The following is an 18028-nucleotide window of genomic DNA, read 5'->3' as shown; positions in this document are numbered from 1 at the left end:
AGGGGCTTCAGGCGCTTATGAGGTAGATACTCTTAATATTATCCCCATAAAAAGGTTGAGGAATCTAAGGCTCAGAAAGGTTAAATCACCTGCCCAAGGTCAGGCAGCCAGAGGTAGCAACTGGAACCTAGGTCTCACTGGTTCCAGAGTTCATAGGCCCATTCTATGCCTATAGGCTCTGACCACCCACAAATGCCCTTCCTGCCAGTGTCACCGGTCCAGACTATTGAGTCTGGATAAATGTGTGGTGCAGGGCAGTGGTTCTCAGCTCTGGCTGCTCAGTGGAATCACCTGGGGACCTTTAAAAGTACTGATGCTTGGGTTCCACCCCCAGAAGTGCTGGTGCAATTGGACTGGGGTGCAGCCTGGACACTGGGATTTTTAGAAGCTCCCAGGTGATCCCTATGAACAGCCAGGTTCGAGATTTGGATGATCACTGTGTGCTAGAAGCCTTCACAGTGATCATCCCATGTGATCCTTGCAAGAGCCCTGTGAGGAAGGCAGGCAGGCAGGCAGGCGGCAGTGACCGTGTCCTGCTGATGAGGAAACAAGCTCAGAGAGGCTAAGGCTCATATAGTTAATAACATCTGGGGATGGAACCAAGTTTGTTGACCTCTGCCAAAGGTTACTGCTCTTCAGAGGTCTAATTGAGAGGGAAAAAGCAATGTCTCCAAGAACAGAAATGAGCAGCTTACTTTCTCTTGCAAGTTAAAAGTCATTTCTCACCCCCACTGAACACGTGGAGGAGGGGATAGTACTTGCCTCAGCCACAGGACCCAAAACGAGGCCAAGGGATCCCAGACAGGTGAGCAGTGGCCAACCCTCCCTGGCAGTGTACCATCGGCAGAAGTCAAGGCTGGGCTGGAGCAAGAAGGCCTGCAGTTCTCTGATAGTGCTGCTTCCCACGCCCACGTTCCTGCAGTGGGTGGTGATCCTTGCTACCAGGCACCTGCTGGGAGCTGGGCACAGCAAAAGGAAGTCAGGGACCCGTTACTGTACCAGGCAGTGAGGGTCCTGCTGCAGTCTCCAGAATCGCTCTCCCACCCCACCCCCACGCCCACTGCGCCCACGAGCCTGCTCTGGAGGGGAGGGGGCACTGCCCACCTTTGGGAGACCTGGGGGACGTCACTGCTCACATCTAACGGGCGTCACTCCCCACATCTGGGGGACGTCAAGGGTTCCCAGTTATGGGCAGTTGAGAGAGCACCGTCCACAGCTGGAGCCAGCAAAGCACCACTGTACGTATCTGGAAGGCTTAGGCTCACCTCAGCCTTGATGATGCCCCGGGGGGCGCCAGCAGCTTCAGGAAATGGCCTCAGGAAATGCGACTCCAGCACAGTAGAGGGCCCCTACCCACTCCAAACCCCTCAAAAACGCAACAATCCGAGGCATGCCTCAGGGCGCATCCGGGACATAACCAAACAGAGGGCGGCCACACCCCCAGGGAGAGGCCGGGTGGGGACAGCAGGGCGCAGCCCTCCCAGTCCAACCCCTCGGGGCAGGGTTCCCGCCGACGCTGCCCTCCAGGCCACCTGATCTTCGAGCCAGCCGGACCCACGGACCCACGCAAGGGAAAAGGGACGGCCCCGGGGTGGCGGGGCGGCCGTCGGAAGGCGCCCTCCACTCCGAAGCCGTCTTCCAAGACCCCCAACATGGCCCGGGGCGGCAGTCAGAACTGGAGCTCCGGGTACTCAGACTGCAGGCCGGAGGAACAGGCGACCGGGTGAGCCGGGAGGTCGCGCCGGGCCGGGGCGTCGGGGGTCCGGGCCTCTAACCCACCGCAGCGCCCCAGCCAGTCAGCTCCAGGCGCCGCCGGAACCTCCGCGAAGGTTCTGGGCCTTTGTGGCGTCACTGTCTCCTTGCGGAACCTTCCGCCGGCGCCGAATAAAACCCGCCGCGGAGGAGCCGGCGGCTCGAGTGCGGCGGAGCTGAGAGAGGAGGGTATCCCGGCGCAGGCGGGAGGGAGCCCCGGGCGGCGGCGGCGGCGGCGGCGGCGGCGGCGGCAAGGGCAGCAGCCGTGACCGTGACCGTGACCGTGACCGTGACCCGCGGGCGGGCGGCGGGGGCGCGGGCCAGGGGCCCGGCTGGGGCGTCCGGGGCGCGCTGACCGTCCTGCCCGCCCCGCCCCGCAGAGAAAAGATGGTGAAGGAGACCCAGTACTATGACATCCTGGGGGTGAAGCCCAGCGCCTCCCCGGAGGAGATCAAGAAGGCCTATCGGAAGCTGGCGCTCAAGTACCACCCGGACAAGAACCCGGATGAGGGCGAGAAGGTGCGGGCCGGGCTCGCGCGGGGCCCGCCGTCAATTATTCAGCCCGGAGCTCGGGGGCTGTGAATTATTGAAGGCTGCGGGGAATCCGAGCCGTGTTTGTTGGAGAGGCGGTCGCCAGGTGCCGCGCACCACGCCGCGGGGCCGGGGCTGGGGGTGGTCCGAGGCGGAGGGGGCGCGGCGCGGTCAGTTGGAGGGCGCTTCGCCGAGCCCCAGCCTCGCCGGGCTGGGCATCTGGGCTGGTGCCGGGGCCCGAGGCGCTGGGACCCCTCGTGAGCCCCCGCGCAGCCCATTCATTCCTCCCTTCGCTCCACAAGGGTCCCTCCGAACGCCGGGGAGGGCCGGGACTGAAACGTGGGGGCCCAGTTCTCCTAGGGTTTGCGGGCATTCCTGTCGGAAAGGCAGCCAGCAAGCCGGGAAACTGAGGCACACGCGACCGGAAGAAGTTGTGTACTTGCTGGGGACGACCGGGGTTGAATTATTTTTTGCTCATATTCCCTGTTGATGCATAAGCCCTAGAGGTGAGTTTCTTTAATCTGAGTTAGTACCTTGGACAAACCCGGTGTCCTTCTTGAGAATGGCCGACTGGATTTGTTCTGTGTGCCTGTCTCCTGCCTGATCAAGGTTGTCAGACATTGAATAATCACCTTTTCTTTATTAAACAGGGACATGGAGATCTTTAACCTGACACATCATTTTATATGAACATTACAGGTTTCCTGTGACAAATGACCCGCAGTGGATCCTAAGTACCAATAATAATAGGCTGAAAAATGCTCTGCATCATAGAGGCCTAAATTAAACTTTTTCATCCAGTTCACAGAGAAAGAGTCAACCTGTTTTTTATGCCCAAGGAAGCTCATTACCCACCAGAATAGGTGATTAGAAAGATCAGGCATTGATCCTTGGGAAAGCTTGTTGGCCTTCCCACTCCTCCTTTGACTTCTTGCCATTTTCTTATAAAACTTGGGGTATCCTAGATGGCTTTTGGGAGGTGGGGCTTTTGTGGTAGCTGATAGCAGTGACACCTGGGCCACTTTTGAAGCCATAGATTACCTGTCTAGCATTAGACTCGTGGAAACGACTGTAGTATCAAAATACCTGTCTGTGTTAGCTTTTCCAAGCTGGAGAAACCTGCCTAAAGAAGGTTGGCTGGGTGGCAACAGTGATAGGATATTTATATTTAGCCACAGGTGCCGAGTGTCGCTGTCACAAGTTTACAGTGCTTTCCTGGAAGACCATTTGTCTGTTACTCGTGTTCTTTCTCATCTATATTTAGGTGGCTTACTGTAGCTTTTAAAGTCACTGGCTTTCTACGTGGTGTTGGTGATTCATAGATGTGCTCCCTAAATTCACCGTAGGCTGTTTCTGTGAGTAGCCTTTAAGGAGAGCGCACCCAGGCTTCTAATTTCACGTTTCAGAGGCGGCACATGGGAAAGCCTTCTGACCCTGGTTCAGGTCAGATCTCTCCAAGAGTGAGTTCAGGCACTCTCCAAGAGTAAGTCATGGCTGTGTGCCATTGGAGTGAGTCTGCTCTTGGTGTTCTGAAGCTTTTTTTAAATTGGACTTAACCTGTACTACATTTCTGTAGGTGTTGCCCTGCATATACCTGCCTGGGCAGAGGTGGTTGATTTGTTTTAAACTAATATTTATAGCCAGATACTGAATTAGTGTCACTTAAGTGAGGCTCCTGAAGTGTCTGGCGGGTCCCTTTCAGCTGAGAGGTGGGGGGTTCTGTGATGTTCCAGGAATACTTTTCCCTTCCCACCTTCCATGAAGGGGATAAAACCCTTTAATTTAGTTCTCAGCTAAAACTTCTTCCGACCTCTGACCATAGGCTGAACCACTGGTCTAGTCCTCATCCTCATTTAATTATGATTCCTTGTTTGCTACCTGTATTCCCTAGAAACGAAAGGGTTTGAGGAGACTGGGGACACAATTTATAGAAACTGCTGTAAAGTTCCCTAGAGAGGACTCATTCATTCATTCACTCACCAGATACCTCCTTTTTGGTCCTGCTGTGGGCTGGGCACACTGTGTAGGCCTTTTCTTTTTTGTGCAAGTTTGTGTGTAGTTCTTGTCCACTTTATCTGTTCATAGGTGGAACCTTTTAATTTTTTCCCCCCAAGTTTGTCACTTTATTAATGTCTCTTCAAAAACAGACTGAGCCAGTCCGTTCCCCCTTGCTCCAGGGCAACTGAGAAGGCTATTATGGTGTTGGTCTTTGTTTTGTGGCCTGTTGTCCTGTGTTGCTAAGCATTGGGCAGCCGGTGTTTGTTGTCAGGTGTTCTGTATGGAGTCTCTACTTTTCTGCAGCTGGTTTTCTGAAAGACACACGGGCAGCGGGTCAGTAAGCGAGTCCCTTTCAGGGGTCGTGATAGGGGGCATGTTCTTGGCTATTAACCCCAGCCATGGGTTTTGAGATGAGTTTGGTCTTTTGGCCAATTTTACTGTAACTTTTTTTTTTTTTTTTTTTGCGGTACGCGGGCCTCTCACTGCTGTGGCCTCTCCAGTTGCGGAGCACAGGCTCCGGACACGCAGGCTCAGCGGCCATGGCTCACGGGCCCAGCCGCTGCGCAGCATGTGGTATCTTCCCGGATCAGGGCACGAACCCGTGTTACCTGCATCGGCAGGCGGACTCTCAACCACTGCGCCACCAGGGAAGCCCTATTGTAACTTTTAGTTTGAATAATAGATTTTTAAGTTAAAAAATCATAAAAGAGTGCATAACAGTGCAGAAAATTTCAGAATATTGAGGAAAACCCACCAAGTACACATCACTCTAACTGCTGTCCCTGTGTTTCTTTCCAGGCTTTCTCCAGGGTGATTGTACATGGTCATCCTGGCACACAGGGTTTTTTTTTTTCCTCACCACTGAATATTTTATAGTAAATACTTTCCCCAGTTGCTCCGTAGTCTCCAAAGCCATTTTTCCAGCTGCGTAATGATCTTATTAAAGGAACTGTGGCACATTATTACAGTCTAAAAGGTGAGCTGGTCAGAGGACTAGTCTCCAACTGTGAGATGGGTGAGGGTCAGGCAGGGACTGAATTAGACTCTGGAGTGCTGAGACCCCACCCCCACCCCCAGGGTAGTGGGAGTCCCGCCCCTTTGTGAGGTCTGGCCTCTGGTTGAATGCCCCAAGTGACGGGGCATTACTTTTCCTTTTTATAGTAATCATCCGTTCTGTTAAGTGCAAAAGTCTTTCAATTATCCAGAGTGTTTCTAACGGACATTCTCTTGAAGCATGTTTACCTAGTACAGACAGGCCCAGAGACTTCCTGGGGGCAGCCTGGCCTGGTTGTTTTCTGATCTTCCTTACCGGGCACCTAATCCCTACACCTTATTTTCCTTCTGTGGAAAGGAGTGGTGGTGAACGATACCTACTTCTTTACAGAAATGGTGGGAGAATCAATGCACCAAAAGACCTAACTACCTTGAGTATGATTCTGATGTCTCTAAGACAGTTTTTTAAATTACCCAGTTGTTAGCTCTTATTTATTAGCTATCATTTATTATTTATTAGTTACTTATTAGATCTCTATCGGGGATCTGTAGTACAAGAGAAAACCTAGTGTCTGTCAGTTTCCATATTTGTATATTCAAAGTACTTTTTTTTCCTGTATGTTCTGTATTTTTTTTTTCTTCCTAAACCATTCCCCTGGAGGGCGAAGACCCTATCTCACTTATTCATTTGTCAATTCCCAGAATTGAGCCATTCATATAACAAGTATTTACCAGGTACCTTCTACAGGCCAGACAGTGTTCTAGGTTTGGGGATATGGCAGTGGACAAAGCTGACCTAACCACCTGTCCTCATGGAGCTGACACTGCAGTGGGGAAACCATCCCAGCAGTAAGTGCTCTGGTATTGGGGAACAGCAAGGAGGCCAATGGCACACGAGCAGAATTGCGGGGAGCTGGAGTCAAAGGTGTCAGTTTGGGGTTGTAGACCAGAATAAGAACTGGCTTTTACTCCAAGTGAGCCGGGCCCCTTGGAGGGCTTGGGGCAGAGGACTGACGTGATTGGCTGGCAAGTTCTGGCTGCTGTGCAGAGAACAGACTGAAAGCTGAGGTGAAGGCGGAAGATGGGAGTCCAGTGAGGAGGTCACTGTGGCTATCCAGGCCAAGGAGGGTGTCCTCCTCCAGGGCGGGCGTGGTGGTGGTAGTGGTGAGAAGGGATGGATTTTGGATATTTTATGTGGTGTTTTGATTTTATGTTAAAAACTTCCATATATCTGCAGAAAAGGTGAGAGTGGTACAATGAACACCTGCCTTTCTTTCACGTACCTTCACTGATTATAAACAGGTCGTCACATTTGCTTTCCCTATATTATTATTATTTGCTAAAGCTTTTGAGGGTAAGTTGCATACATCATAACCTTTCAGCCCTAAATGTTTATCCTTGGGAAAACAACATCCTTGTACATAACCACAGTACATTTATCAAATTTAAGAAGTTTAACATTGAGAAAAAAATTCCCATTTTTCCAGTTGTTCCAGTGTCCTTTGTAGCAGTTTTTTCCCCAGTGCAAGATCCAGTCCAGGATCCAATCCAGGGTCACACACTGCATTTAGTTTTCCTGTCTTTTAGTTTTGCAGAATATACCTCAGTTTGGGTTTTCTGATTCTTTTCTTACAGTTGGATTCCAGGATACCTTTTTGGCAGGCATGTGACACGGGGTGTTCTGTCTTAGGGTACAGGAGATGGACATTTGAAGGTAGCACCAGAAGGACTTGTTGACAGATAAGATGTGAGGGAGAGGAAATGAGGTTTTGGAATTGCCAATAAGTGAGCTATGGGGGAGACTATGGGAGGGGCAGGACTTTGGGGGGGAGATCAGGACAGATTTGCTCACAGTGTCTGCAGCCTGCATGCGGATGGATGCTCACAGGATGTCTGTAGTTGCATTTTATGCTAGTAACCTAGGAAAGCAGCCCTCCTGAGCTGGAAAGCAGCCCTCATGGGCTTTATCCAGTTGTAGGTTAAGCCCTGGCCTGGTCTCACTGTATCTTAGCTCCATTCTACTTCTTCCTGTCTGGTGCGGCCTGAGGAGGGAGAAACTCCTCCTTACTGCTCTGTATCCTTATTCTTTGCAGTGGCCCTGCCTCTCATCCCTTAGTAATGTTTGCCCTATGTATCCCACTCTACAAAGGGATTAAATGGAAAAGTCAGGTTTCAGATAACATATAGACCTGCTAGTTTGGGGGGTTGGGTGTAGAATCCCCCTGTCATTGCATTTATATGGTGGGTTTGCTTCATGAACAACTCAAACCTTCTCTTTTTAATCTCTCTTTTTTTCTTTTGAAGTTTAAGCTCATATCCCAGGCATATGAAGTGCTTTCAGATCCAAAGAAAAGGGACATTTATGACCAGGGCGGCGAGCAGGCAATTAAGGAAGGAGGCTCAGGCAGCCCCAGCTTCTCTTCCCCCATGGACATCTTTGACATGTTCTTTGGTGGCGGAGGACGGATGGCTAGAGAGAGAAGAGGTAACTGCTTTGAAAGACGTTAAGCAAGTTTTATAGTTTCCAAATTGTACGTGTTGCTGGAATCAGGACAGATCATGCCTTAAAAGGGTGTAGTTGTCATGTTTGGGGATCATTAGCTTGTTCATCGCTTGTTTAGTCTACCTGGAATCTCTTAGTGCATTTAGCAATTAATTGCCTGACACCTTCCCAACACCACATATAAAGGAGCAAATGGGGAATTCCCTGGTGATCCAGGGGTTAGGACTCGGTGCTTTCACTGCTGGGGCCTGTGTTCAGTCCCTGGTCAGGGAACTAAGATCCTGCAAATGGTGTGCCCCGCCCCCCCCCCCCCCCCCACCACACAAAAAAGGAGCAAATGGCGGTGAGGAGAAAGGAGGAAGTTCAAGTTCATCTTGCCCTCTTTTTCTCTTTTGTTGGGGTCAGGTTCCATTTATGTTCCTAAGGGACATAAATGGCACCTCCTGTGGTTATTAGTGATACCTCTGCCGAGAGTGCTCTTCTCCCCTCCTGCACGCTGCCTCCCAGGCCTCCTGACTTGGGCCAGGGCCCGCGGGCTCTATTTCCGGCTGGTGCTCTGCCATGTGCAGTGTGGCCTCATTTTCTCAGCCTGCTCAGGAGATTTTCTAGGTAACAAAATTTACCCCTTGATGTTTGAACATCTTTGTAAAAGAAACTACTTTGCCTGTCTCTTCAGAATGCATTAGGACTAGCAGCTTCATCCCCAGAGGTGAATTGAGAGACTTAGCTATTGGTGAAATGGCCCCAGGCCCCCGTTTTTGAGTTCTGGGTTTGTTCTTCCTAATTTTTCTATACCTCTTACCTCCTGCCAGGCTCTGGACTGTCACCTCTGTTACCAGTGGTCTCTAATAGCCCCCTTCCCCTGTCCTGCTTACGGTTGATACTCTGCTTTGGACCTCAAAACCAGATAGATAACCAAGCTTATTAAAATCCTGGGTGAAATCAAGATAAGCTCTGCATTGAGGTTTAAGAAGGGTGGTTTGAGGTCAACAAGAGACCCCTGGAAAAATAAGGCTGTACTTGTTCTCACATTATAATTGACTTTGAGCTTTGAAAAGCTTGGCTGTCAATTCTGTGAATACAGTGTGCTGAAAATCACAAAGGGTTTATTAGGGAAAAATCCTTACCCTGTTTTCTGGGTATGTTGCCTGCTCATATAATTGACAGTGTGGATGTGATTAAAACCTTGGGTATCCTCTTGCCTAGCTCTCTCACTGTCTTGAGATGAACAACTTCACGCCCTTAATTAAGTCATCTCTCAAAGTTGACAGCCAATAAACAAGGACATCATCTCGGTGACTTCGAGAGCCCTATGGGCAGCAGAGAGGGACCTGATGCTGTGGGTCCTGGCAGGCTGGTATGGTGCCAGAGCAGACAGACTCCCACCCTGAAGCTGAAAGGCCCACTGTCCTGGATGCACAGACAAGATTTCCACAGATGAAAGAGTTCCCACTTGGCCACAAGACACAGAAGGGCTCAAAAATTAAAGGACGTTATGTTCAAGGAAGAGTTTCAGTTAAAGGTCCAGAGACTGACTTCGTGCAGCATCTATAAGGAAAGGGCTCCTTTCATGGGGAGAACCTAGTTAACCAATCTCATTGGTTAACATTGCCTTGGGTTTCCTCATTGATCTCTCATTCTCAGACTTGTTTTAGCTAATAAAGATGAAAGTCTTTGACATCTATAAATGATTGAATAATTAGCTCATAGCTAGAAAGGGTATTAGTTCTCATACTGGCAAAGGGCCAGAGGATGGGCCAGGTGTAACAGAAGCAAGCATTGCTTCCCACAGGGAAGGGAATGAATGACACAGGCACAGTTTGAGACTTCACACCACTAAAGGTCATATGGGTAGTATTTAATGCAGTGGTATATTTAATACAGTATTACTAATTGGTCTTTTTTTTCCCTCGGTAAGGCAAGAATGTTGTACATCAGTTGTCTGTAACTCTTGAAGATTTATATAATGGAGTCACAAAGAAATTGGCTCTCCAGAAAAATGTAATTTGTGAGAAATGTGAAGGTAAGAATTTCTGAATGAGTCTTATAGTTCTGGTCCCTTAGATCTGGAAACAATTCTTACTGTTTCACAATTCAGAGAAAAATAATTTATCTTTTTAAATGTGAAGGTCAGAGATTGCAAACAGGTAGCCTGAGGGCCAAATCCATTTTACTTGGCCCTGTACATTTTTTTATTTGGACTGCACATTTATTTAATATGTTGACAATTATTTTAAAAATATAAAAATCAAGAATGGTTGACCCAACCTAGGGGTCGGCAGACTTTTGCTGTAAAGGGCCAGATGATAGGTATTTCTGGGCTTCGTGAGCCATGCAGTCCCTGTCGTAACTCTTCAACTCTTATCGCAAAAGGAGCCATTGGGCTTCCCTGGTGGCGCAGTGGTTGAGAGTCCGCCTGCCGATGCAGGGGACACGGGTTCGTGCCCCGGTCCGGGAAGATCCCACATGCCACGGAGCGGCTGGGCCCGTGAGCCATGGCCGCTGAGCCTGCGCTCCGCAACGGGAGAGGCCACAACAGTAAGAGGCCCGTGTACCGCAAAAAAAAAAAAAAAAAAAAAAGGAGCCAAAGACCGTAAACAAGCAGATGACATACCTGTCCTTCCAATAAAGCTTTATTTACAAAACCAGTCAGCTGGCCATAGTTTGCTGTCCTTGATTTAAATGTAAATGTAATTAACGTAATTTTTAAAAATCTGATTTTTCAAGAAAAGTCAGATCTGGTGACTTGGTCACACATTGTCCCACAGAGAAGTGGCTGGGCTGGGTAGCCACCCTTGTGGACAGGGCTGTTTTCTCCAGTCTCCACTGGTCACACGTAGGCTTGTGTGTTCTTCCACCCTGGGGTGGAAGAAAACACATTTGGTGAAGTTAAAGCAATGAATTTATCTTGGTATAGCCAAACGCACAAATGTTTGCGCTTACATGTTAACATCTGGATATTGTCTGCTTGGCTAGAATCATCCAGGCTCTTCCACATGGCTTTTCATGATTGTAAATAGTCAGAATTCAAACCCCAGTGTCCAATTTCATGGCTCATGATCCTTCTCTGGTGGCACCCAGCAGAGACGCTTCTAAGGGAAGAGCACAGCCTTGTTCCTGTCTCCCCACAGGCATTGGTGGGAAGAAGGGATCTGTGGAGAAGTGCCCAGTGTGCAAGGGGCGAGGGATGCAGATTCACATCCAGCAGATCGGGCCGGGCATGGTGCAGCAGATCCAGACCGTGTGCATCGAGTGCAAGGGCCAGGGCGAGCGCATCAACCCCAAGGACCGCTGTGAAAGCTGCAGTGGTGCCAAGGTCATCCGAGAGAAGAAGATTATCGAGGTGCATGTGGAGAAAGGTGAGTCTGTGCAGCAGTAGCGCCCCACGCTGGTGGACGTGCATCTGAGGTGCTGATTGTGGGGCACAAGGGTTAGGTATCGGGGAAATGAGACACAGCACAAGTGGTATTTAAATGCCGTTAGAGTGTGCCGTCAGTTCTTCCAATTCCCAGGGCATCTTCCATTGACCCTCCCTGGCTTTATTTCCATCCATGTCACCTGCCAAAGTTTTCTTGCTTACAAAACTTCTTTGTAAGGTTTTCCAATGCCCTGGAAGTCACTTAACCTTGATTTTGGTTAATTGCCCTCTCTTGCCCTTCTCAAACTATTACTTTAGAGTCACTGGGAGTGTTATTCCTAATGGCTTTTGTCGCTCATTGGCCGTAAAAGCTTATCTAAGTCTCCATAGCTGTATGTCCCTTTTCTCCACACATTTCCCCTCGGTTGCAGCAGATTCTCCCAAATCTAGCACCTTCCTCCTGCTGTTCATTTTGCCTGGGGCCATCATTTTAGGGTCTTTTTCCCTCTTAGTTGTTCCCCCTGATCATTCTGTGGCTTCCTAATCCAGCAAATGTATTTAGGTGAGAGACCAAAGTACACAAATCAACACCCAAACCAGCACACACGTGGAGGGACTGAACACTGTGCCTGTGTGCACAGAGACTTAGTAGAAGGCCCCCAGAGCCCAGTGCTGCTTGTGCGTCAAGAAGCAGGCGGTGACCTTCTGCTCACGGTGCACTGTCAACTATGGCATCGCATGGCCAGGAGGGCGGGGAGTGCGCGGGGAACTTGCGACGTGGCGGCCTCGTTTCCCACTCTCCCTGCTGCACACTTGGCTGAGGCACCTCGTTATGCCAAGGAGAGTGAGGCCTCTTGGTCAGTGGTAATCCCAGCCCCAGGCCTGCACGAGGTTGGGAGGTTTGATGAATAAAGAACCCCCAGAGGGCTCTCTGTGAGCCTTCTTCAAAAGCTTTGTCGGAAGTATGGTTTTAAAGAGAAGTGGCTAATCAGAAAGGGATGATGTTTCATAGGTATGAAAGATGGGCAAAAGATACTGTTTCATGGAGAAGGAGATCAGGAGCCTGAGCTGGAGCCTGGTGATGTCATAATTGTGCTTGATCAGAAGGATCATAGTGTCTTTCAGAGACGAGGCCATGACTTGATCATGAAAATGAAAATTCAGCTTTCTGAAGCCCTTTGTGGCTTCAAGAAGATGATAGAAACACTGGATGATCGAGTCCTTATTATTACATCCAAATCAGGTAATGTTTCAAATGTGTTTCGTTGTAGTTCTTCTGTATGTTTGGCATAATGATGCTGGCAGCTTAGCCTGGTTTCACATTCAAGGTTGACTTCTGTTGCACAAGTTAGTGTGACTTGATTTTCTCTAAATTTAAAGTCATCACTAGGGACTTTTGAGAATTTTATGAATTTCTTTTATAATCTCCACGAAAAAAATTCAGTTTTGGGGAAAGAGCCTCAAAACAGGAATCTTGGGGATCTAAACTTCTACCTGGAACCTTCCAATTTAACTTAAATTTTTTTAAAAATTAACTTTTTTTTTTTTTTTGCGGTACGCTGGCCTCTCACTGTCGTGGCCTCTCCCGCTGCAGAGCACAGGCTCCGGACGCGCAGGCTCAATGGCCATGGCTCACGGGCCTAGCCGCTCCACGGCATGTGGGATCCTCCCAGACCGGGGCACGAACCCGTGTCCCCTGCATCGGCAGGCGGACTTTCAACCACTGCACCACCAGGGAAGCCCTAAAAATTAACTTTTGTATAATAATACACACCTGATAATAGGTGGTGTTTTTCTATCAAATGGTGATCTGTGCTGATTCATCCATGTTTCTCTAGCCTCTGTGTTGTCGATTACATGTGAGAGACATTTTAAAATAGAATTTTCCTGAAAAAAAAAGACATTGCCTACCAGCTTATCCTTGGCGGCTTCTAGAGAACCGCCCGTCTGCACACAGGCACAGGAGCTTGAGGGAGCTGCCTCTGGACCCAAAGGGTTCTCAAAGGCCTGAGAGCTCAGCCTGCCAGCATGTGTGTAGATGCCAGGCTCCCAGCTCCCAGGAGGGCTAGTGTTCACTGCAGTTGAGTCCATGCCTGGAAGGGGCTGTGAGGAGGCCAGGCAAATTGGAGAAGGGAGAGAGGCCAGGCTGGGGCCCTCAACTTGAAGCTGCCTCCGAATAGCACTTCAGGTCAGTTGTCCATGTCAAAGAATGTCTGGACAGGTGCGGTGGTAGCTGAGCCACCCAGACATCCGTGACCCCATCACTGGCCGTGAGCAGTGCCGCTCTGGTCCCCTCACTGGCCACAGGGTTAGGGAGTGACTTCTCCTGTGGGTATCTGAGGCTTAGGCTAGAGGGATAGGCTCAGAGCTGGGATGGGAGGTAACCAGCCAATAAGCCTGTCCGAGGGCAGTGTAATTAAGACCCTAAGTCCAGTAGAGTGAGCCACCTTGCCTCCCCAGCCTCCATCCAGGGCTTTCCTGCCTCTGTGTCCATTTCTCTCTTCCCCTTTCTGGCCTGTTCTCTTTCTCTGCCACTTTCCTCTTTGGCTTTTTCTGTTTCCTCTTTTCTGGGTATAAGTGAAATGGAATTATATATCCAAGTCTTGATCAGAGGTTTGTTTTGGGTTTTTTTGCTTTTGTTTTTTACTTTTTATTTGGAAACAATTTCAGACTAACAAAAAGTTGTAAAAATAAAAACAGTATGAAGACCACGCATGTATGATTTGCCTATTGTTAAAATTTTACCCTGTTTGATTTTTCATTTCTGTGTTTGTGTATAGATATACTTAAGGATTGTGGAAAAGCACTGCAGTATAATGAAAATATGCATGAAAATTTAAAACACAGCACCTTCCTTTAGATTCCATTCTGTAAGCCTCCCAAGGTACCCAATTCCTCCCCTCACTTCTGTAGGAAAGTTTGGGGATCATAGTTCACACAAAGCCCTAGGCCACAGGCTGTGAGAGGGTGTGTGCCCAAGACCCCTGGTATCATGTCCAAGACCCCCAACATTGTCTCAGACCTGATTCCAGTCCTTCGGGGAGCATGAGCTGGGCAGCATCTTTGGGGTGCTATGTAACTTCTTTGCGAAAGCTAGTCCTTGGCCAAGCTCCCTGGAGCAGGGGCCTCTGCCATGGATTGGAACCCAGTGTTCCTTGCTGCCTCCCAGCTGATCCCAGCCACAGGGAAACTGGGAGCCAAGGACGAAAGAGAGGAAGTGAGCCCCAGAGGGAAGGAAGTCGTAAACCCCGAGAAACCCATTTCCTTGCTTAGTTATAAGGAAGGGCCGGGTGTGCAGAAAACCTCCTGCTGGAGATTTCTCTTGTGCTTTTTCTTTTTGCTCATTTATCTTGTTTTGGGTCCTTTTCTTTCACCTCTTTTCTTGTTTTGGCTTATTCCTCTTTCCTTCATTTCCTCTCCTCTCTTCTGCTACTGAAGTGCCTTCCTCGCCAGAGGCCTTTAGGCTGTCTTGAGCATGGCTGAGAATCAGGAGATTAAAGAAAAAAGTGCCTTAAGAGCTTCACCAGGGTGTGATCCCCCTGAAGGCAGATTTGTACCTCACGGAAGAGCTGGCTCATCCTCTCTTTCCTTCTCTTACACGTGGTTGCCCATGCTTGGTCCCACAGTTTCCCTGCCCCGCGGTGAGTTAGAAGCAGAAGCCTGAGGAGTTGTGCTGAGAGCAACAAGAAGTGTGACACCTGACAGGAGCAAAGAGACAGAAAAGCTATTAAAAACAAAGCAAAGACCATAACAAGCCCAGCAGCCTGGGGCCATTTAGCTAATGGGCTCCTCCTGCAATCAGCAGCTCTGAGGGCCACATGTGAGTCACAGCCCTGCACTGAATGACCCCCAAGGAGAGAGTCCTTCACACCCTTTATTTTAAAAACTCCCATGAGATACTTTAAAAGATTTCCTCTTGGGGCTTCCCTGGTGGTGCAGTGGTTGAGAGTCCGCCTGCCGATGCAGGGGACACGGGTTCGTGCCCCGGTCTGGGAAGATCCCACATGCCGCGGAGCCTGCGCGTCCGGAGCCTGTGCTCCGCAACTGGAGAGACCACAACAGTGAGAGCCCTGCCTACCGCAAAAAAACAAAAGATTTCCTCTTGAGAGAGTTCATCCAGGGGAGTGGGATGCTGAATAAATGAGTGTTTGGGCTCCCCCCAACCATTTTTTCTGAACATTTGTTTCTTTGTCCATTTTCATTACTGAGCTGAAGAACATACTTTTTAAAGAGACCCTTTTATCCCTTTTCTTTTCATGTTTGGAAGGAAATGATATTTTTAGATTTGGGGGCGAACCAAGAGCTCTTGGGGGGACTAAACTCCCACGATGCCTTTTGAAAAAGTGTAGAATTAAGATCCAGCCCACCAGCTCCTGGAGACTGCCTGTGGCCGGAGCCGCCTTGTGAGCCCCCCACCCAGAAGGCCGGCTCTCCTGCCAGGTGGGGTCTGGCTGGACTCTGAGGCCCATTCCTGCTCCAAGCTCTGCTTGAGTCTGTGAGGAGCACACTCTCCTCCCACTCATGGGAAGGTTGTAGTGACAGCCTGACGCAAGAGGCAGGCTGACAGGTATCGCCCCTGTTTACCCGGACTGAGTGTTGACTCCCAGTTCACTGTTTTAAACCAACCTTATGATGGAGGCTTCAGCCCGCTCCTCCTTGGGTACACTGCAGGAGCCCCGTGCGTGGGTCAGAGAGGGTTCCACTCCCGCCCCCCTCCCTCTCATCCCCCTCACCCAGCCGGTTCCTCTGACAGGCATCCTTCTGGTCGGGACCAGCTTTTTAGTCAGATGCCCTGTGACCCCTGCCTTTGCCTGCTGCTGTGGGGGTGATGGTGTCTGCGCCAGGCTCTCCCAGCACGGGGACTGACCTCTCCAGGCTGCCCTCCATCTTCCTGTTTCATAAGTAAACCTTCTCTGCGGCAGGTGAGGTGGTAAAGCACGGGGACCTGAAATGTGTGCGTAATGAAGGAATGCCAATCTACAAAGCACCCCTGGAGAAAGGGGCTCTGATCATACAGTTTTTAGTAAGTGCATGTGTTTTATTCTCATGGGACATATAATTAAATGCCTTAATTGGGAAGGGAAGAAACAACTGCTCTTTCCCACCTCACCCTTTACAGGTTATTTTTCCTGAAAAACACTGGCTGTCTCAAGAGAACCTTCTCCAGCTGGAAGCTCTGCTCCCTCCTCGACAGGAAGTCAGGATTACAGATGACATGGATCAGGTGGAGCTGAAGGAGTTTAATCCCAATGAGCAGAACTGGCGCCAGCACAGGGAGGCCTACGAGGAGGATGATGACGGGCCCCGGGCCGGAGTGCAGTGCCAGACGGCATGATGTGGCCTGGTGCAGCGTGGCCCGGCCGGACTAGCACGTGATGAATGTATAAAGTTGGCACAATGAAAATGGCATCGCTTTAATGGCCTCGTGTTTGGGGTGTCCTGTGTATGTGTTCAGCATTCTCAACTGCTGAGTGTCTTTTTGGTTTTTCTTTTTTTTCTTTTGGTTGTAACCTAAGTTATAGCTTAATTTATATTTAAATGTTTTAAGTGTAAATCACTCTAGTCTGCATATGGAATCTGTTTATTTACATTTTCAGGATATTTTTGAGATGCCAGTGACCGCACTGACACTTTGTGCTTCTAGTGGCTTTGCCATAGTTCAGTTCCACCAATAAAGCACAGCCCAGACGACAGCACTCAGCCCCCTACAAACCTCCAGGCATGAAGTGGGCGACCTGGCCCAAGTCTAGCTCTGCGGTTTCTTCCCCTCCCCACCTCCCTCATAATGGCAAAGTTACTGAGGGCATGATCTCAGGGCTGCTCATGTGACATTTCTGAATCTAGATTCTAGATGCTTCTCCTCAAGAATAAAAGCACATCTGTGGGTTGGGCTTGGCTGCAGTGCCTGGTTCACGCTGAGTGGGCTTCAGGGCCAACTTGGTTCCCACTGTCCTGTGCCCTTGAATGCTTGGAACGGGGTGTGTGTCTGATCATCTCTCTTGGAAGCTTCCTGAACCTTCCAGGCCTTGCGGTGAGGACAAACCAGTGTTTTAAATGCAACGCTGATAAAACTGTTTGCCTGCGCCCCCCGCACCTTGTTTTTTGTTGTTTTATTTTCTGTTGACAGCATTTGCAGTGCTCTCCCACCAAAGTGCTTACTTGTAAAGATAACGAAACCATCCATGTCTGCAGCAGCCTCAGTGCAACGGAATCCACGGGAGATGCTGGTGGTTCAGCCCTGTGGCACAGCCAGCTTCCCTGTCTGACCAGTGATCCTGGATGACTTGAGGGTCTGGAAAGGCACCACCTCATTCTCCCAGATTGAACTCCCTTCCAAAGGATGGTTCCTCTCCTTGCACAGCCATATCACAAAGGGCTTCCTGCTCAAGGGATAATGTTTTAGTGAGAACTGAAGTTCTACTCTGGACCGCAGTCTGTATGGACTACCACTGTAAATGATAACTTGTTGGGAGGGATATTATTCATTAACTCCTGGCAGGCAGACTACAGTTTAAATTTAGGGTTACCTCAACCTTTAGCCATTACTGCTCCTTTCCTTCCCACAACAGTCATGAAGAAAAACTCCTGCCTTCTAAGCTGCTGGGTTAAAGCAGAGGCCACTTTTCAGATCCACCCTTATTGGTTATACAGTATCTGAGAGTTTGACTCAGACCAGGGACCTCCCCAGGAGGGCCAAAGGGTAGATGAGACCCATGGCAGGTAGGTCCAGCGGATGGACCAGGCTCCAGCTGGCTAGTGGGTGGGCATAATTTGCTCAAAACGGGTATAGAAAGAGCCCACCTGTCCCACTTTGACCATCGGTCAGGAAAGACATAAAACCTATTCTTCCAACTAAGCCTATATGAAAATCAATTGACGAATGGACCACAACT

At 49.6% G+C, this 18028-nt stretch overlaps 1 protein-coding gene across 3 annotated transcripts; it reads left to right on the top strand.

Annotated features, from left to right (window-relative positions):
* Positions 1-1652: 1652 nt before the first annotated feature.
* Positions 1653-16966, top strand: DNAJA4 (DnaJ heat shock protein family (Hsp40) member A4; the record flags this gene model as incomplete). Of its 3 annotated transcripts, XM_082834072.1 has the most annotated exons (8): positions 1653-1723; positions 2133-2271; positions 7579-7759; positions 9696-9800; positions 10909-11136; positions 12148-12378; positions 16058-16158; positions 16255-16966. In XM_082834072.1, the coding sequence occupies 8 exons, from the start codon at positions 1653-1655 to the stop codon at positions 16468-16470; spliced, it is 1272 nt and encodes a 423-aa protein (XP_082690198.1). In that variant the 3' UTR covers positions 16471-16966. The 3 variants fall into 3 exon arrangements, with proteins under 3 accessions (XP_082690198.1, XP_082690199.1, XP_082690200.1); XM_082834073.1 differs by lacking the exons at positions 1653-1723; positions 12148-12378 and having other exon boundaries at positions 2140-2271; XM_082834074.1 differs by lacking the exons at positions 1653-1723; positions 9696-9800; positions 10909-11136; positions 12148-12378 and having other exon boundaries at positions 2140-2271.
* Positions 16967-18028: the final 1062 nt, after the last annotated feature.

This window comes from Leucopleurus acutus (assembly GCF_964270905.1).
Source record: "Leucopleurus acutus genome assembly, chromosome: 1".
NCBI classification, from domain to species: Eukaryota; Metazoa; Chordata; class Mammalia; order Artiodactyla; family Delphinidae; genus Leucopleurus; species Leucopleurus acutus.
This window is presented reverse-complemented; position numbering and strand designations above follow the sequence as displayed.